Source organism: Haemorhous mexicanus, chromosome 5 (assembly GCF_027477595.1).
Source record: "Haemorhous mexicanus isolate bHaeMex1 chromosome 5, bHaeMex1.pri, whole genome shotgun sequence".
In the NCBI taxonomy this organism is placed as follows: Eukaryota; Metazoa; Chordata; class Aves; order Passeriformes; family Fringillidae; genus Haemorhous; species Haemorhous mexicanus.
In genome coordinates, this window is record NC_082345.1 from 74,099,002 (window position 1) to 74,118,754 (window position 19,753).

Below are 19,753 nucleotides of genomic sequence, written 5' to 3' on the forward strand. Positions count from 1 at the left end.
AGCAGTTCTGCATCCAGTTGTTAAATTCCAATTGGTGTTTGAAATGTCTTTATTTTATCTTTGCTTTTTTTGATGTTTGGGTTTTTGTTTTTTTTTTTTTTTTAATTACTGCATTCTGGGTGTTTCTAGTTGCTTGTCCTGTAACTTGTTCACATTTAATTGAAAGAAGAGTGTGTGAGAGAGAAACAAGCACTGTTTGATCTTCCTGGTGTTCATTGTCAGAGGATCATGGAATAGTTTGGAGTTGGAAGGGTCTTTTTAAAGGTCATCCAGTCCAACCCTCCTGCCATGGCAGGGACACCCTCCCAGGCTGCTCCAAGTCCTGTCCAGCCTGGCCTGGGACACTCCAGGGATGCAGGGGCAGCCCCAGCTGCTCTGGCAGTTCCAGCCCAGCCAGGAATTCCTCATTGCCCAGATCCCATCCATGCCTGCCCTCTGGCACTGGGAGCCATTCCCTGGCTCCTGTCCCTGCAGGCCTTGTCCCCAGTCCCTCTGCAGCTCTCCTGGAGCCCCTCCAGGCCCTGGAATGTGCTGGAAGCTCTCTCTGGAGCCTTCTCCTCTCCAGGTGAGCACCCCCAGCTCTGCCAGCCTGGGTCCAGAGCAGGATCCATCCTCACCTCCCTCTCACCTGCTGCTCTGGGTTGAACCACAAGCTTGGTTTGAGCCAGAGGTGCAGAGTTGGGATCACACTGCAGGAAGAAAGCAGCCTTGACTGACTGAGCCTGAGGTTGGTGTGAGCTGGCTCCCATTTATTGGGATTATTTATAAACTGGCACCATGCTTGGGCCATTGTTTTCTTGATCTTGCTCTACCTTAGCCCTGGTGCTGCTCCTCTGGTCAGAGCCCAGCTTCAGGCAGCCCTTCCTCGCTCCTGCCATGTTCCTTCCACCCTTCTGCTGGATCTTTTGACATTTCTTCAGCTTCCTGGAAAAGTTTCAAAGTAAAATTTGGTGAGGAGTTGAAACCATGGGAGTCATCTGGCACCCAGCAGCCTTTTCAGAGCTCAGCCCCAGTCAGATGAAATAGCCTTTGGGTTTTAATTTTGATCCAAGGATCTGGATTGGTGGATGGCACAGAATGGCTGTAGATCTTCCAAGATCCTTTTAATTCAGTTTGCCTTGAAGAGACTTACTTCACAGAAGTGTTTAAATGTATTTAATAAATGTTTCACCCAGTCTTTAACAGAGGCATGCTTTTGTTGTTGCTGGGTGTTATCAGTAAATTAAGAAATGTTGCTTAATGAACCTGCTTAAAACAAGCAGAGTCTCTCTTGCTTCCCCATCCCCTGTCTCTTAGCAACAGGATTTCTCCCTGTGCATTCCCTGTTACTTCAGGACCATATCTGCAATATCCTCTCTAATTCTTCTCACTTTCCCCTTCTAGAAGCCTTGCTGGAAGATTTGAGGAACTTCATCAAGCCCTTGACAGACATAATAAAGCAGAAAAAGATAAAATCAAACAATCAGTCACTTGGGCAGTGTAAACTTTGCTGAATTCATCAGCAGTCTCTTAAGCTTGATAGTGTTTGTAATGAAAATTCCTCTCCTGTGAAGAAAACACAAGGGAAACCAGCTGGGGAGGAAACTGAGGGGGTTTTAGCTCCTAGAAACACCTTCAGGGGATTTGCAGGGATATTGTACCTTCTCATTTGTGAGTATCTTTGATTGCACCAGACTTCCTCTATTTCCTAACATGGAATTTACTCCATGAATTGTTCCTCTGTCACTGACATATTTGATGAAAAATCCCTTCACCAGGATTTCTTTTCCTGGGAAGCTTCAGCTTCTCCATGTTTTGCTCCTCTGGAATGTGATTTGGAGAATTGTTTACCCAACATGTGAATTGTTTTTAATTAATGGCCAATCACAGCCACCTGTGTTGGGACTCTGGTCAGTCGTGGGTTTTTATTATTCATTCTTTTCTAGCCTTCTGATGTCTCCTTTCTCTTTCTTTAGTATGGTTTTAGTATAGCATTTTCTGTTAAAATATCATATCGTATCATATCATATCATATCATATCATGTCATATCTCAGCCTTCTGAGAACTTGGAGTCAGTTCTCATCTCTCACCTCGTCCTGGGGACCATCACAACACCACCACAACAACTGGTGACACCATTCCTAAATCAATCCAATGAGCAGGCTGTTTATGTTGAGGGAACCCCCTAAGCAAACAGAAACAGCCACTGCTTCCCCTCAGAATCCAAGTGTTTCTGGTTTCCTTGTTCATCTTTGGTTCCTCCACGTGCTGGGAGTTCTGTGAAGCCAGAGGAGCTCCCCTGCTGCTTCTTCAGGGTGCTGATGTTGGGTTCTTGCTAAAACCTGGGATTAAAATCTTTTCCAGTGCGAGACTCGAGCCTGCTGGAAATCAAAGAGGACACAGAGCTGGATCCAGAGGAGAACAGTGCTGTCTTCATGGGGATCCTCATCAAGGGGCTGGCCAAGCTGAAGAAGATCCCAGAAACAGTGAAAGCCATCCAGGACCGCTTGGAACAGGAGCTGAAGCAGATTGTGAAGCGCTCCACCACTCAGGTGGCTGACAATGGCTACCAGAGAGGGGAGAACATTTCCCAGGAGAATCAGCCTAGGTAAGGAGATCTCAACTCCCAGCCCTTGACTGCTGCAAGGAGAAAAAAAAAAAAGAAAGTCTTAATTGATAATACAAACTTGAAATGAGAAAATTCAGCTCGGTGATTTCGAGTGTAGCAGAGTCCAATTAAGCTGATGCAGGTGCAAAGCTTTGAAATCATGTATGGAACTAATTCCATCACCAAGGTATGGCCAAGTCTCTAATTGTTTTACATTAATAGCAAGGTGTGGGAGAGAGCCAACTGGGCACTGTCTTTGTGCTGCTCCTCAGAATTCACTGGAAGTGGCCTTTGGAACAGAAGGATTCCAGCAGGAATCTCTTCCAGCTGAAATATTCATCTCCACATTGTTGTGATCATTGTCCAAAGGGAATTAATGGCAGAAAAGTAAAGTGTGTATCTTCATTATGTGCAATATTTGTAATGCAAAATCGCTCCCAAGGAACACATCACTTGATAAAAACTCCTTTTTTAATTCCTCTCATCAGCACTGCTGTGGAAACAATTCTGTTTTGAAGACTTTGTAGAGTTACAGTGCTGATAACTCAGTGAAAATGAGCTTTGTTTCGATGGGTCAGAAGGCAGAATTTTAGTTTCTGATGCCTTGATACTTGTTTTATGAGCCAGTCTGGAGAGGTTGTGTGGCTCCTGGTTGTCTGCTGGAATTGATAGATTGGATCAGGTCATATATCAATGCCATTAACCTGCCCAGAGGGTTGAGTGAGGCACACAAAGGTTTAATGGTTTTTGGCAGCTGTTGCAGAGTGTGAGCCTTTAAGATGCTCATGGAAAGTGTCCTGAATTCTTGTGGAGTACAGACATAATTAGAACTGGTTCTAAACCTAAATCACACCTGAAGTTTACAGCAAGCAGGTGAATTCATTTATATTGAAAAGAGTAAATTACAGAATGGAAGGGTGTCCCCACCCCTTCAATTAGCTTCACTTTTAAATCAAAGCTCAGAGACTTTCCTCCTGTCAGGGGACAAATAAATCTGAACAGCAAGGTCCTGCTGCTTCAACAGAGCTCTGTGAGAGCCCAGATTTGAGCTCAGTGCAGTGCCCAGGACTGCTGAACTGTTCATTAGGCTGTCAGATGATCCCTGAAGTCCCTTCCAACCCAAACCATTCTGTGACCAAGGATGAGGCTGAGGATCTGCTTGGGGAAATTGTGGTGTGATTCCTTTTGAGACTCCATGCAGCAATGATTTAGAGCCCCTCTCGTTGTTCATGACAGAAATGATTTGTAGAACCTGGCCAGAAAAGCTGCAGATGTGATAACAGCCACTGCTGATCTCATTCTTGTTCCTTTTTAAATTTAACTCTCTTTGCCTTCCTTCCTTAATAAGCTTCTCCATGTAGCTTTGTGCTGCCATCTTTTACATTGGTGTCTAAAAATATTGTTAAATACTCCCAAATTTTTAAACTCCAGGTTTTTCTGGTTTGTGATGACTCTTTGAGTGCTCTCTCAGATCCTCAGAGCAGGAGCAGGTTCCAAGTAGCTCCTTGTCCCTGGGGGAAGATAACTTTGAAAACTCTGAATCTCACCACATTCCAGCTGAGCTCAGCTTTAAGTGAACAATTCTAAAGTCTGGAGAAATTCTCTAACATTTTTAGATTTCTCTGCTTGAAAGAAGTTTATGGAGAAAGGCTTAACTATAGGAATTGCCTCTGCCTTATCCTTAATTAGTGGCTCATTAGTCACACCATCACATGTAGAAATCCTTATCTGGGGTTGTGGAGGACAAAGTGGCCCAGAATCAGCTGTGCTGAGTTTCCTTGGGGTGCTGCTGCACAAACCTGGGGGGCTCTTCTGAGGTTTGGAAGAGTTTGCACTTTAGAATAACACTGTGGGTGGATGCCTACTTGAGGGACAGATTTATGGGACATTTTGGAAAAGAAACATCACAAATCCAGTCCATGAAGAGATGGGACATTGACACTTTTGCTTCTAAATCCCCATGCTTGAATTCCACGTGCTTTTCCCTACACAGCCATATTATATTGTGACTTTTGCCCTCATCTCAGGTTATGAGGTGGCAGTGACAAATTTTCCTGTCACTGCCTGTCCCTGTTCAGCTCAGGGCACTCCCTGCTCCAACCCCATCCAGGCCAGACCATCTGATGCAATTTGCAATTCATATTAATTAATATATATATTTGCAATATTTATTGATGCAATTTGATGGGGTTTGTCTCGTTGCCTGGGTCTCTTTTGGGTCACCTTCTTTCCAAAATGACCTGACAGATTTATAGGACTTGTAGGGAAACATCACAAATCCAGTCCATGAAGAGATGGGACATTGACACTTTTGCCCCTAAATCCCCATGCTTGGATTCCATGTGTTTTTCCCTACACATCCATATTATATTGTGACTTCTGCCCTCATCTCCAGGCTTTATAATAAACCCAGGAATTATGTCCAGGCCACCCCTCTGACCAGGCACAGCCTGAAACACCTGAATTGTCACTCATGTCCTCTCTCAGGTGGCAGCAGTGCCTGGCCATCACTTCACTCCCATTATTGCCTGGACCATGGAAGTCCCTTCTGGCTGTGTGTCACTGTCCTCAGCACATTTCCCCTCTCTCTGGCTGCAGGGCTTATCAGGTGGCTGTGACAAATTTTCCTGTCACTGCCTGTCCCTGCTCAGGGCACTCCCTGCTCCAGCCCCATCCAGACCGGACCATCTGATGCAATTTGCAATATTAATTAATATATATATTTGCAATATTTATTGATGCAATTTGATGGGTCTTGTCTCGTTGCCTGGGTCTCCTTTGGGTCACCTTCTTTAAAAATGACCTGGCAGATTTATAGGACTTGTAGGGAAAAAAGATAAGAGGTGCTGGCTGAGGTGAAAGCAGGGAGATGTGGGAATACAGTGATGAGAATGGAAAATGTACTGGGGTGGCAGCTGCTGACCCTGGATCCTGGATCTGGGGGATTTCATGTCCATCAGTCTGGAAGGTGGGAGCAGGGAGACACTGGAATTCCAAACAAAAAGGAATTATTATCTTTTATTATTATTATTATCTATATTATTAAACTATACCATATCCAAAAGGCAGTATTATCTTACTCCTGGCTCCATGAACAAGCTGATAATGAGAGGACAGGCTCACCTAGTGAGAATAAAGTGAACTTGTCCAGCTCTCCAGGTAGCTCAGTTCTGTTTTTCCTGGGAGGGGTAGGGATAACTGAGTTCTTGGAAGGAAGCTCGGCTGGCACTGAGAACATTTTCTCACTGGTAGAGAATTAATTTAGTTCCATAATGTCACATCTTTTAGCATTTGCTGCTCTTCTGAAATGTGAAGAAAAGGGATCCATACACAATTTATTGGGTTTTGTTTGAATAGGTTTCTTGGTTCCAGTGGCTCTTTATTTTTGTGACTCTATTATTTTTTTGTTACAGATGTTGTGGCTCAGGGCCAAAGCTAGCCTTCAAAAAAAAAAAAAATTAGGGAAATGTCAGCTTTAAAATAAATAAATTGAAATTCTGAAGATTTTGAGAAAAAACAGTTTTTATTGGAAAGCCAGCACTTCTTATCAGAGTAAGATTTACATTTTACAAGATGTAAAATTTCAATATCCAGATGTGATTAGAAAGTAAGCCCCATGTTTTCTATGGTTCAAGCCTTTCTGTAATGAGTGTTCTGTCCCTTACAATAGAAGCTCTTGGCACTTCAGAGGGAAGTGGCCAGAATCCTGCTCTAATACTTGGCCTCAGAACATGGTATAGCTTTACAATAGTTAAAATTAAAATGAAGAAAAGTTTGAGTGGAGAAGGTCACAGATTAATTCAGAGGGCTGGAGCCAGGCTGGGAGAGCTGGGGGTGCTCACCTGGAGAAGGGAAGGCTCCAGGGAGAGCTTCCAGCACATTCCAGGGCCTGAAGGGGCTCCAGGAGAGCTGCAGAGGGACTGGGGACAAGGCCTGCAGGGACAGGAGCCAGGGAATGGCTCCCAGTGCCAGAGGGCAGGCATGGATGGGATCTGGGCAATGAGGAATTCCTGCCTGGGCTGGAACTGCCAGAGCAGCTGGGGCTGCCCCTGCATCCCTGGAGTGTCCCAGGCCAGGCTGGACACTGGGTCTGGAGCAGCCTGGGATGGTGCCCAGGGATGATCCTGAGGGTGCTCCCAATCCCATTCCCTGTTCCTGGGAGCCCTGGAGGTGCTGCAGAAGGAGTGGCAGCAGCTCCTGCCCTGTCCTGCCCTGGGGCTCGCAGCTCCTGCTGGGCAGACTCAGAGCATGTGGTGGCTCCAAAGCTGCTGCAGGAAATGAGATGGAGCCTGTCTGTCAGAGCTACAAGTGCCTAACATATGGATTTGGGAAGTGTTATCTCCACGTTTTGGTGGGGTTACTGGGGACTCGAGTTGCTCTTTAAATGGCAGGGAGCTCCAGCAGGATTTTGCTGTTCTCCAACAGTAAAAAATGTGATGGTGCTGTATTGTATTTGTAGGATGCTCCGTGGCAGGAAGGAATAATGAATTTGTCTCCATGTTTTTAGAAGGTTAATTTATTATTTTATGATACTTTATTATATTAAAGAATGCTAAGCTTTACTGAAGGATGCAGACAGAAGGCTAAAAAGATAATAATGAAACTCCTGACTCCTTCCAGAGCCCTGACACAGCTTTGGCCCTGATTGGTCATTGAGTTAAAACAACTCATAGCAGAAACCAATGAAACAATCACCTGTGGGTAAACAATCTCCAAACACATTGTAAAGGAGTAAAACACAGGAGAAGCAAATCAGAGAATTATTGTTTTTCTTCTTCTCTGAGGCTTCTCAGCTTCCCAGGAGAAAAATCCTTGGTGAAGGGATTTTTCAGAAAATGTGAATGGCACGGTGCTGCCTCGTCACAAACTGTTCAGGACTTTGCAGAGGTGCTTTAATTATGATAATTTGGCAGTAGGGAACTGTGGGAGCAGCTAGAGTGCACTGCATTTAGATATGTTATAGCTCTAACAAGCAGGAGTAAAACAATACAAGCTATATAGGAGCACAAAAGGAATAAAATCATGGCAAGTGATGAGGGTTGATGTTTTAGCCTTCTGATATTTCCTGTCATTTGAAACCTGCCATATTAATTTAATAACTCAAAAAGAATTCCTTTTATCCTGGTTGTGTTGTAAGTCAGTTTTTATTGTCATACTTTTTTCTGGGGAAAGACCAGATTGTTTCCCTCCCTGCCTGGGCTCTCACAATGGGCTCTAATATTATGTTAGTCCAACTTAATTCCTGTTGAGTTAATAATGGGTTTTATCTTCTCTGTAGCCCTAAACAGGACACTTTTAAAGTGAGCAATGCTGATAAAGGGAAGGGAATGAGGAGAAAAATCCTCAGGAATGTTCTGTTACCAAACCTGAGCTGAAGTGAGGCCCTGTCACTGTCATATTTTCTGGAAAAATTCCTTTGCCCAGGATTTTTTGCCTGGGAAGCTGAGAAGCCTCAGAGAGAAAGGAAAACAATATTATCTCATTTGCTTCTCCTGTGTTTTGCTGCTTTGGAATGTGTTTGGAGATTGTTTATCCAACAGGTGATTGTTTCATTGGTTTCATTTGAATTGTTTTGACTCAATGACCAATCAGGGCCAAGCTGTGTTGAGACTCTGGAGAGAGTCATGAGTTTTTGTTATTATCTTTTAGCCTTCTGTCTGTATCCTTTCTGTATTCTTTAGTACAGTTTAGTTTAGTATTCTTTAATATAATATGATATCATAAAATAATAAATTGCCCTTCTGAGAACATGGAGTCAGATTGATCATTCCTCCTGCCACAGGGCACCCTGCAAATACAATAAGTCCCCTGAGCCCACAGAGAGGTGACCTCAGCATGTCACAAAACAGGACATGAACCCACAGAGCCCTGTCCCCCTGCCCTGCTGCGAGCCTGTGGAAGGTTCCAGAAGCTGAGCAGAGCTGTTTCTGTGCTTGCCAGGTTGCTGCTGGAGCTGCTGGAGCTGCTCTTTGACAAGTTCAACGCCGTGGCCGCCGCGCACGCCGTGGTGCTGGGCCACCTGCAGCAGACTGTGGCCTCCCCCTGCAGCCAGCACGATGGGGACATCAAGCTCTACGACATGGTGGACGTGTGGGTGAAGATCCAGGATGTCCTGCAGGTAAGGCTCGGGTTTCTGTGGTTGAGATGACCCCTGAGGTATTAAAAGTCTTTTTTCCCTGCTCCATGACCAAAGAAGAAGTTGAGATTCCTCAGCTCTGCTTTTCAAGGTTGTTTATTTTCTCTTATCTGTTCCATTCTTTCTCTGCCCTGCTGAGATCTGTCCAGCAGGTTGGGTTGTGGCACAGTCTCTGCCCTGGGGTGGTGTGTCTCAGTTTGAAAAGCCAGGTGCCTGCTGAGGAAGGCAGGAGCCTCCCCTGAACTGGAGAATGCAAACCCCCCCGACCCCTCCCAATTGCTATGAATTTTAAAGTAAGGGGCTCTCAGGCAACAAATATGGGAGCAGGAAATTTTCTTTACTAGGGAAGAAAATAAAAGGAAATTTTCTTTACTAGGGAAGAAAATAAAAGGATAAAATAAACAATGCAGTGACTAAACCAACACTGACAGAGTCAGAACACAACTTGACACCCTGTGGGTCAGGGTGTTGGCAGCAGTCCCATTGGAATTGTGGCTGCAGCCCTCCTGGAGTGCCAGGGGTGGTTCTGTTGGAGCAGGGATCCTCTAGAAAGGTGGAGTCTTCCTCTGAAGATCCAGTGGAAGAAGAGGCAGCTGCTGTTCCTCTGGGAAATCCAGTGTGGAAAAGCTGTGCTAGTGCTCCAGAATCTCCAGATTATATCCAGGTAGGAATGCTTGGCTCCTCCCTCTGGGCTCACATCTCCCAGTGGGATGCTGTAGCTCTTATCAGTCATGCAGTGACATCCAATGGCCTCTTATCAGCAGGTGTCCCCTCCTGAGGGAGGAGTGATTGTGGAAGAGATAAGGAAAAACTGCCCACTTGACAAAAGCCACCTGCCATACAGATGGTGATAGATTACATCCTGCCTTGCAATCTGGAACAGGGTGTTGGCTTTTTATACTAAGAACTATGTGTACATTATTTACAATCATTTCCCAATACCTATCACCTGTGTTAGACAGTCTGTCTCTGCTCTAAACCAATCCAGAAGTGCCACCATCACAGCAGAAGATGGAGGACAAGAAGAAGAAGGAGAAGGACAGGACATGCCCAGATTCCTCCATCTTACCTCCTGAACCCCCATTCTAAATCCCCAAAATTCTTCTTTTTCACCCTGTGACAAATTCACTGTCATTCTACTCAAAATCTTGTGGCTTGTAACTCCTCACACAAAGTTGGGAATTGTTCCCATGGGCTAAAATCAAAGGCACAGGTGGTTTTGACTCCGTGCCAAGGTCTCTGAGCCCCCTGCCAGGGTCTGGAATTACCCAGGGCAGCCAGAGCAATGTCCTGGGTACCAAAAGGTAAGAATCCCTCAGGTGGGCACTTTTTCAGCTTGCAGCTGTAACAAATACAAAATAATACCAAAAAAACCCCATAAAATACAAAAAAAAATACAAAACCCCTTCAGAACCATGCCAGAGAATACCTGTCATGCTCAACACTCAGCAGTGCTGGGATTTATCTTTGGGGTATTTTTGGTAAGTGGCCACATTTACAACAGATTGTAAAACTCCAAAGAGCTTAAATATCAGCAAAAAAAAAAATATTCCCTTGGATTCATCCTTATGGTGTTTGGAAAGGTTGATTCCTTTTGCCTACCAAGTGATTTATCAGCAGCTTTCAAAGTGACATTTTTGTTCTGTGTTACCATGTCATGCCTGTCTTATAAAGTGTCACAGCTCTAATGGCTTGTCTTCTGCTGTCATTGTGGCTGGCTTTAGGCAGCTCAGACACTTGCTGCTGGCGTGTTTGCAGCAAATTCTTATTTGATTCTTCCTCTTCACTGCAAGAGACTAAAGCTGTGCCTTGCTTAGGCTTTATTCAGGTGCTGTGCCTCTCACCCAGGGATCTGAGGCTCTCTCAAGCAGCAGAGCTCTCATCTGTCACATGTCTGTTCTCTCATACTTGCTGTGTTGTGTTGTTTTGTGTTACACTAAACACATGTTTAGTATTTTTTAAAAATTTATTTATTTGGAGATTATTTGCACACATAGTGCACAGATGTGGAACTTCACCTGCCATGTGATAGAGGAGGTCAAAGAAGTGAGCCTGGCATTATTTACAGGAGGTGGAAGGATTTATGTTGGTCATTCCAGCTCTGGGCTGGTGATGGAAAGTGCTCTCTGCCTCCTGCCCTAACTCTCTTTTTCAGTTTTGGGCTTGTTTGTAGCTGTTGCTCTGCAGGATTGTTTGACTGTGCAGTGATGCAGGTTGTTTTTCCTTACCCAAATATCCCAATGACTTTAAATACTTGGACATGACAAATGTAAGGTGTGGGCCTCCAGTCCCCTTCACTGACTCCTTACCCACAGATTTGTCTTTCTAGAGGAATTATCAAAGGCATCTCCATCACTTTTCCCTAGGCCACGAACTTGCAGCTCCTGTCACAGAACTCACAGAACCCACAGAATCCCTGGGCTGGGAGAGACCTTCAAGCCCATGGAGTCCAGCCCAGCCCCAGCAGCTCAGCCAGAGCCTGGCACCCAGTCTGAGCTACATCCACAGGTGCTGTGTGCTAAAACTGAACCTTCCCCATCCATCAGGAAACAGACTTGCAGACAGAGGTGGAGGAGACTCCAGATCTGTTTAGAAACCTGTTTTTTTCCACATTTGCTGTGGACATCTATGTGAACATCCCCTGGAAGCTTTGTGGTTTGGGAGCACCAGCTGAGCTCCTTGGGCCTGTGACTGCCTGTGGGACCTGCCATGGTGCCAGGAAAAGCATTTCACAGAATCCCAGAATGACCAGGTTGGGAGAGACCTTCAATGGCACAGAGTCCAGCCCAGCCCCAAGGGCTCAGCCAGAGCCTGGCACCCAGTGCCACATCCAGGCTGGTCAAACACCCCCAGGGATGGGGACTGCACCCCCTCCCCGGGCAGCCATGGCAGAACTTTATCCCCCTTGCTGGAAAAGCTTTTTCCTGCTCTCCAACCTGAATTTCCCTTGGCACAGCTTGAGATACTGTTCTTGCAAAAATTTGCTTGGAAATGTTCAACCAGAGGTTCATGAGGGGTTTTCTGAACAACAAAAATGTCACAGAACTGAAGTGGGAATAAATAAGGGAAGAATAACAAAGAAGAATTAAATTTAAGGATATGTGGAATGGGTTTGGGATGGGGAATCTGCAGCCATCTTCCTGAGGCCCAGAAAAACTTTGAGCTTGGAGTTCTGCAGATTTTGCTCCAGAAAGAGAAAACCTTGAAGTAAGAACACTCCTGAGACAGTTCCTTCAGTGTAGCAGAACATCCGGGCTGGATATTCCTGTCCTCTGTGGGAGTTTGGGATGGGTTCAGCCCTGGTGTGTGGTGAAATTTGGAATCATTTCTATTGGCTGAACAGCATTGCTGGAACTCAAAGCCTGTGGAGGTGTGAGCACTGAAAGTGCTTTCTGTGCTGGGCAGACAATATCTGACCAAGATCTCTGGGAAAAGTGTGCCAAGAAAAACAAAAACAACCCCCTTGGAAAGGTTTTGTTGTTCTTAGGTGTCGAGAAAGCTTCCAGAAGAGCTTTTACAATGCATAAAAGCAGCACTTTAAGATCCATAATCTCTTGCTGGTTTAAGGTAAGAGATGAGCATTGACTGGCATGAAAGGGAGGAAATGCTGCATTTCTTTGTTCAAAATCTTGTTGGTGTTTGTACCTCAGTTCCACTGGAGTGGCTTAAAATATTTTTACCTTAGAGTGTAAGAAAACCTTTGATCCCAAAGCCTAAATTATCTCTAACCTGCTTTTCTCTGTAAGGATAATTTTTTGAGAAGAGATCTTATATTTGCAGCAGAGGAAGCAGAAAACTCAGTTTTAAAAGTGTTTAAAGCTGTTGGGGGAGGCTGAAAACTTGGAGGAAGTGGCTAAGGGAAGTGATGCAAAATTCCTTCAAATCCCAATGAATGGAATTCCTTCAAATGCAAATGATGCAATTCCTTCAAATCCCAATGAATGGAATTCTTCAATTCCCAATGAATGGAATTCCTTCAGATGCAAGTGATGCAAAATTCCTTCAAATCCCAATGAATACAATTCCTTCAAATGCAAATGATGCAATTCCTCAAATCCCAATGAATGCAATTCCTTCAAATCCCAGTGAATGTAATTCCTCAAATCCCAATGAATGGAATTTCTTCAGATGCAAGTGATACAATTCCTTCAAATCCCAATGAATGGAATTCAGTCAGCACAGCAGAACAACCTCACACGAGTGCAGTTCACAGGGATAATGTTCTGTACCTGTGCATTGTGCATCCCTGCATGTGAAATTCAGGAAAATTCACATTACAGCAGGGTTCTCTCTCCATGTCTTCACCAAATAACAGGAGCTCATGGTGGGCTGCAAATTGGGGCTTTTGGGGGAGGAGTTGTTGATGCAATTCCTTCAAGTGGAAGTGATGCAATTCCTCAAATCCCAATGAGTGCAATTCCTTCAAATCCCAATGAATGCAATTCCTCAAATCCCAGTGAATGCAATTCCTCAAATCCCAGTGAATGCAATTCCTCAAATCCCAATGAATGCAATTCCTCAAATCCCAATGAATGCAATTCCTCAAATCCCAGTGAATGCAATTCCTCAAATCCCAATGAATGCAATTCCTCAAATCCCAATGAATGGAATTTAGTCAGCACAGCAGAACAACCTCACACGAGTGCAGTTCACAGGGATAATGTTCTGTACCTGTGCATTGTGCATCTCTGCATGAGAAATTCAAGAAAATTCACATTACAGCAGGGTTCTCTCTCCATGTCTTCACCAAATAACAGGAGCTCATGGTGGGCTGCACATTGGGGCTTTTGGGGGAGGAGTTGTTGATGCAATTCCTTCAAGTGGAAGTGATGCAATTCCTCAAATCCCAATGAGTGCGATTCCTTCAAATCCCAATGAATGCAATTCCTCAAATCCCAGTGAATGCAATTCCTTCAAGTGGAAGTGATGCAATTCCTCAAATCCCAATGAGTGCAATTCCTTCAAATCCCAATGAATGCAATTCCTCAAATCCCAGTGAATGCAATTCCTCAAATCCCAATGAATGGAATTCCTTCAAATCCCAATGAATGGAATTTAGTCAGCACAGCAGAACAATCTCACACGAGTGCAGTTCACAGGGATAATGTTCTGTACCTGTGCATTGTGCATCTCTGCATGAGAAATTCAGGAAAATTCACATTACAGCAGGGTTATCTCTCCATGTCTTCACCAAATAACAGGAGCTCGTGGTGGGCTGCAAATTGGGGCTTTTGGGGGAGGAGTTTTTTCTGCAGCTCCTTTTTGGAGCTGGATTTCTGAGAGCTCCCTAATAACCAGGCACTCTGGTGTGGTGAGAGAGGTGGCTCAGTGTTGGACAGTGCTGAGGTACAAAACATGCAGGTATGAAATATTTTTGACCTTCTTTGAGAATGAAGGAGTAACACAGAAGACAGAGTAACCTTTTCCAGTTGGTAGGGGAGTGCTGGAAAACAAACAAACAAAAGCAGTTTGTCAAAACATTAGAGCAGCCTTGTTCAGGAAAACACCATTTGAAGTTATTTCCTTGTCTCACAGCCAGTGTAGCCCTTGCTCATGTTGTTCCATCACTGGGAGAAGGAGGAAATTTGTTTGAATTTGAGCTTAAAGTTTGACATTTTGTGTGGAGCTAATTGAGCTCTGTCACTGACATATTTTCTGAAAAATCCTTTTTTCAGAATCTTTTCTCCTGAGAAGCTGGGAAGCTTCAGCTTCTCCATGTTTTGCTGCTTTGAAATATGATTTGGAGAATTGTTTACCCACCATGTGAATTGGTTTTATTTAAGGACCAATCACAGGTCCAGCTGTGTCAAGGCTGTGAGCAGTCACAAGATTTTATTTTCACACAAGATTTTATTTTCATTCCTTTCTTTTCTAGCCTTCTGATGAAATCCTTTCTTCTATTCTTTAGTGTAGATTTAGTATATCATTTTTTTTTAATATAATAGATACCAGAAAATAATAAATCAGCCTTTTGAAACATGGAGTCAAGATTCTCATCTCTTCCCTCATCCTGGGGACCCTCAAACACCAGCACAGAGCTCTTCAGTGCAGCAGTGGGTGGAACATCCTCCTGAACAACCTCAGGAATGCAGGATCAGGCCCTGGCTGGAGAGAGCTGGGTGTCAGTGCTTGTGGCAGGATGAAGAGGGAGGGAATTCTGAGGGTTCCTTGGACAATTCAGCGTCTGTGCTGGATCATACAGGACTGTTGGAATGAGCCCCTCTGCTCTGGAGCCAGGCTGGCAGAGCTGGGGGTGCTCACCTGGAGAGGAGAAGGCTCCAGGGAGAGCTTCCAGCACATTCCAGGGCCTGGAGGGGCTCCAGGAGAGCTGCAGAGGGACTGGGGACAAGGCCTGCAGGGACAGGAGCCAGGGAATGGCTCCCAGTGCCAGAGGGCAGGCATGGATGGGATCTGGGCAATGAGGAATTCCTGGCTGGGCTGGAACTGCCAGAGCAGCTGGGGCTGCCCCTGCATCCCTGGAGTGTCCAAGGAAGGACTGGAGAACACTGGGATAGGGGAGGTGTCCCTGGGATGAGCTTTGAGGTCCCTTCCCACCCAAACTGATCTGGGATTCTGGGATTTGGGACACTCAGAATCCATCCCCAGGGATCTTGATGGAAAATGGGGAGAGAAAAGAGAGGAGAAGGGAAGGGAGACCCTTCATGGTTTCCTGAGATTCCAAGTGAAGCCCCTGGGTCCATGAATGTCTTGGGGAGGAGATGGATCCAGTGTCAGCCTGGGAGAGCTGGGAATGTTCCCCTGGAGAGGAGAAGGCTCCAGGGAGAGCTTCCAGCACATTCCAGGGCCTGAAGGGGCTCCAGGAGAGCTGCAGAGGGACTGGGGACAAGGCCTGCAGGGACAGGACCCAGGGAATGGTGCAGGACCCTGCTGCAGGAGAAGCCACCAGTGACTTGTCCTGTTGGTGACATGGCCAGTTAACAGCTCAGTCTGGAGCTGTTTGTCTCCAAGGAAAAGATCTTCACTTCTTTCTTATTGGTGAATTTGTAGTCGATGATTCTCAATTTTTTGGGGTCTATATTTTTCTCCCTCCCACAGGAGAGAGGGAAAATCTCACATACTTTCTCTGGGACATAAATCTTTAGCAGGCTCTCTGGTGGTCTGTCTGCTGAGAAGACGCTGACAACTAATATGTTCTTTTTTAGGGGTTTTTCTGTCTAATGCTTCCCTGTGTTTTCCAAAATTGGTGTCTTTTAGCAGCCCAAACATTGCTGAAACCATAAGGAAACTGGGGAGGGAGGAACTGAAGTCTCCTCTCTGCCCACACACTCCTGTTGTGCTACTGCAGAGCTTGGGATAGCAGACACTGGAGAAACCTCTCCTAACGATGCTCCACCATCCTCATATCCTTCCTTATCCAAAGGATGGCATTTGAGGGAAGGAGCAGGGAACTGGGATCGCTTTGTGCCTCACATCTGGGTCTGGTGCTGGGCAGGGGAGTGATCTTGCAGAAAAGCTGCATTTAAATTGCATTTGCTGGGTCACACTTGGCCAGGAGTCCTGGGAGAGCACTTGGAGATGAATCTCAGGGCTCTGCTGCAGGAACCTGAGTCCCTGTCTGGTTTTTAAGGGAATTAATGGCATAAAATCCTGGTTCCCTTGGGCACCCAGGTGAGCAGGGGAATGTGTGCAGTTCAGCTGATGCCTTGAGTAGGCTGAGCTAGAGCAGAGGCTGAGCAGAGTTCCAGAAGGAAGCAGGGGTTGATTCCAAGGATCTCCTCCATGGATGCACCTTGGGCAGCACCAGAGCCCAGCCAGGGCTGCCCCCAAGATGACCCAAAATGGCCCCAAAATGCACGAGCGCTCCCGGGGTCTCTCCCTGGGATCAGCTCTGCTCCATCTGCACCTTGCAGTTCATTGTCCCAGCCCAGCTTTAGCCCAGGCACTCCCACCCTGCTTGTTTTTCTCTCTCCAGCCCACGGGGTTTGTGCTCCTGGGCTGAGATTTGGCTCATTTGTTGTGGAATTTGCTGGGTCCCCAGGATAAAGGAGGAATGAATCTGACTCCATGCTCTCAAAAGGCTGATTTATTATTTTATGTTATGTATTATATTAAATGCTATACTAAACTATACTAAAGAATACAGAAAGGATACAGACAGGAGGCTAAAAAAAAATGATGATAAAAACTTGTGACTCTCTCCAGAGCCCTGACACAGCTTGGCCCTGATTGGTCATGAATTAAAACAATTCACATGAAACCAGTGAAACAATCACCTGTTGGATAAACAATCTCCAGCCACATTCCAAAGCAGCAAAACACAGGAGAAGCAAATGAGATAATATTGTTTTCCTTTTCTCTGAGGCTTCTCAGCTTCCCAGGAGAAGAAATCCTGAGCAAAGGGATTTTCCCAGAAAATATGACGGTGACAATTTGTCCTTGGTGCCCAGCTGGAGCAGGAATTGTTTTGTCTCCCTGCTCTGGGCACAGAGCTCACCATCCCATAATATGAAGCCCAGACCCGCACACTAAAACAGCACAGAATGTGAAAAATAGAAAATCCAAACCCTGAGGCATCACTTCCACTTCACCCAAGACCTGATTTCAACAAGCAGCCAAGAAAACTGAATTTTTACAGAACCATAGAATGGGTGATTTTGGCACACATTTGTAAGTTTTGAGCCTTCTCTGCTCCAGGCTGTCCCTTGTGCTGGATGCTCCAGGTGTGGCCTCTGCACTCACCACAACTCCTGCTGGCTTCTCCCTCAGCTTCTGCACCATCCCATCCTTGCCTTGATGCCCTGAGGATCTGATCTAGGACAAGGGCTGGGCAGAGTTGAAGAACAAAGCAGGGATTTATTCCAAGGATCTCCTCCATTGTTTTGTCTCCCTGCTCTGTGCAGAGAGCTCACCATCCCATAATATGAAGCCCAGACCCGCACACAAAGCAGCACAGAATGTGAAAAATAGAAAAGCCAAACCCTGGGGCACCAGGGCAGGCTCAGTTCCTGGGTGGGAAAGGTGGGGAGAGGTTTCAGCTCCACGCCCCCCTTCCAGCTGTGCTGCCGTCCCTCTGCTTCCTTTCCCCAGCCCAGGATGTTCTCCTGGCTCTGGCAGGATTCCCCTGTCAGGAATCTCATTTGAAGGAGCTGATTTGGCCAAGGTTTGCTGCTGGCTGCTTTTTCTGCTCGCTCAGGTCCCTGAACTGTGGCAGGGCTGGCACAGGAGCAGGCGAAGGAGGGAAGGCACCGTGGAAAAGGGAAGGGAAAAGGTTTGTTCCTGGCAAGGGAAGGGTTTTTCTGTCAGCTGAAGCTGCTCCCTGGAGCTGCTCGTGGAAAACCCAAGTGGTTTCTGCTTGGTGCCTCAGCACAGGTCTGAACCTTTGCATTTAAAATCATGTTTGTGCCACAGTTTGTACTCAGAAAGTCAAATCAGCTCTTTGCATGAGAGCTGTTAATGTGCCATCAATCCTGGCTGGAGTGCCAGAGCAATCTCTGAAATTGCTGCTGCCTCTGGGAAGTTCACCTGGTGATGTTCTGAACCCAAAGCAGTTATTTTTCACAAAGTGGCTCCACAGATATTTAATGGCTTTGTGGTCATCCTCCAAATAATGGGCCTGACAATCTTTGTGGTTCTTTTTAAATGGTCTGAAGTGTGTGGAGCTGCTGCCCTTGGACTCCTGGCTGGTTTGGCTCATTAATGCTCATCTCCTTGAGAGAACGTTGGTCGTAAAAGGGATTTGTCTGCAGCTTTAAAAAACAAACACAGCTTCCCTCAGTCTCCAGCAGGAGACAGTGAGGAGGGAGAATTCCACTCCTCAGAATGCTGATATTTAAAAATGGAATTTAAATAATTAGAGTAGGTCACTTGGTACTTTTCCCTCCCCCCTGTTATTTGACATGAGCTCAGCACATGGAGGAATAAATCCAGCAGGGTGTTACAGCGTTTTCTGCAAATATGTGCTGCTAAGAACATGAGAATTTCTGGGGAGTTTATGGCCCAGGAAGAGTTTCATCTTTCTGGATCTAAGAAGGGACCAGCTGATTTTGCAGGAAGGTATTTCTTTAAATACCTTTCCTTTGTAATGTCCTGACCTGCCCCCCTAATAACATGTTTTTTAGATTTGCTCCAATTTGCCTAAAAAATTCAATTTCAAACAGCAAATAAATTGGTAATTTTGTTAGGCTCTTAGGAAGGTGGACTTGGAATTTGGAGTGATGGAAATGGCCTGGATAAAGGTGAAAAAAACATGTCAGGAAGTGCAGAGAGATTTCATGGAATCCCTGGAAGGGCACAGGAGATGGCAATGACATCCTGGCCTTTTAAAAATAAAGAAATGAAGCAGAAATGCCCCAGATTGATGTGTTTTCTCTTTGACTGGACAGTCCTGGCTGAGCTGTGTTCAAAACCAACTGAATTAAGTGGTAACAGGCACCTGGATGAGCTCCAGAGCTGAGCTGCCTGCAGACACTGGATTCCTGTCTTTCCCAGGGATGGCCCTTGTTGACCAAGCTGTGCCATATTTGATTTTATATTCTGTTAGCAGGGTGACCAAGCAGAATTTCTCTCCCATACTCCTGCATTACCAGCTTTTCTTTGGACAGTTTTTATCCTGGAGCTGTTGATCCAGTGCATTTCATAAACACCAACATTTATGCTGAAGTTCAAAGAAATCAAGTCCAGAATAAAAATTATTTGTTTGAACAATGCACAGTCACTCGTGCAGCTCATTGCAGGGGAGGTCAGTGGGCTCTGGGAGATTTAAAAAAATATTAACTCCTTTATTGAAATATTTGCAACTTTATGAGCAAGGAAGAAAATTCATCATCTTTGTTCCATGCTCTAGAGCATCAAACTGCTCTGAACTTGATTGAAGGTAGATTTTCCTTTTAATGGTTCATCACATTTACTTTTATTCTAGTTTTAAAGAGGTTTGGAGTTTATGCCTAAATATTCATGTAACTCAACCCATGTGAGTTAAAATCAACTTCAGCTCTGCTGAAGGTGCTGAAAAAGGTGCCCAAATTCTTGGAGAGAGAGAAATAATTTCAAAAAGCTGTTTGGTGGAGTT

At 45.3% G+C, this 19,753-nt stretch overlaps 1 protein-coding gene across 2 annotated transcripts in view; it reads left to right on the forward strand.

Moving 5' to 3' along the window:
• Positions 1-19,753, forward strand: part of EXOC4 (exocyst complex component 4) — a 366,741-nt gene that overhangs the window by 53,735 nt on the left and 293,253 nt on the right. For both annotated transcript variants that reach the window (XM_059847577.1, XM_059847578.1), the window contains exons 6-7: positions 2,345-2,588; positions 8,529-8,706. In XM_059847577.1, the coding sequence (XP_059703560.1) occupies positions 2,345-2,588; positions 8,529-8,706 (422 nt within the window). The remainder of the gene's footprint in view (positions 1-2,344; positions 2,589-8,528; positions 8,707-19,753) is intronic.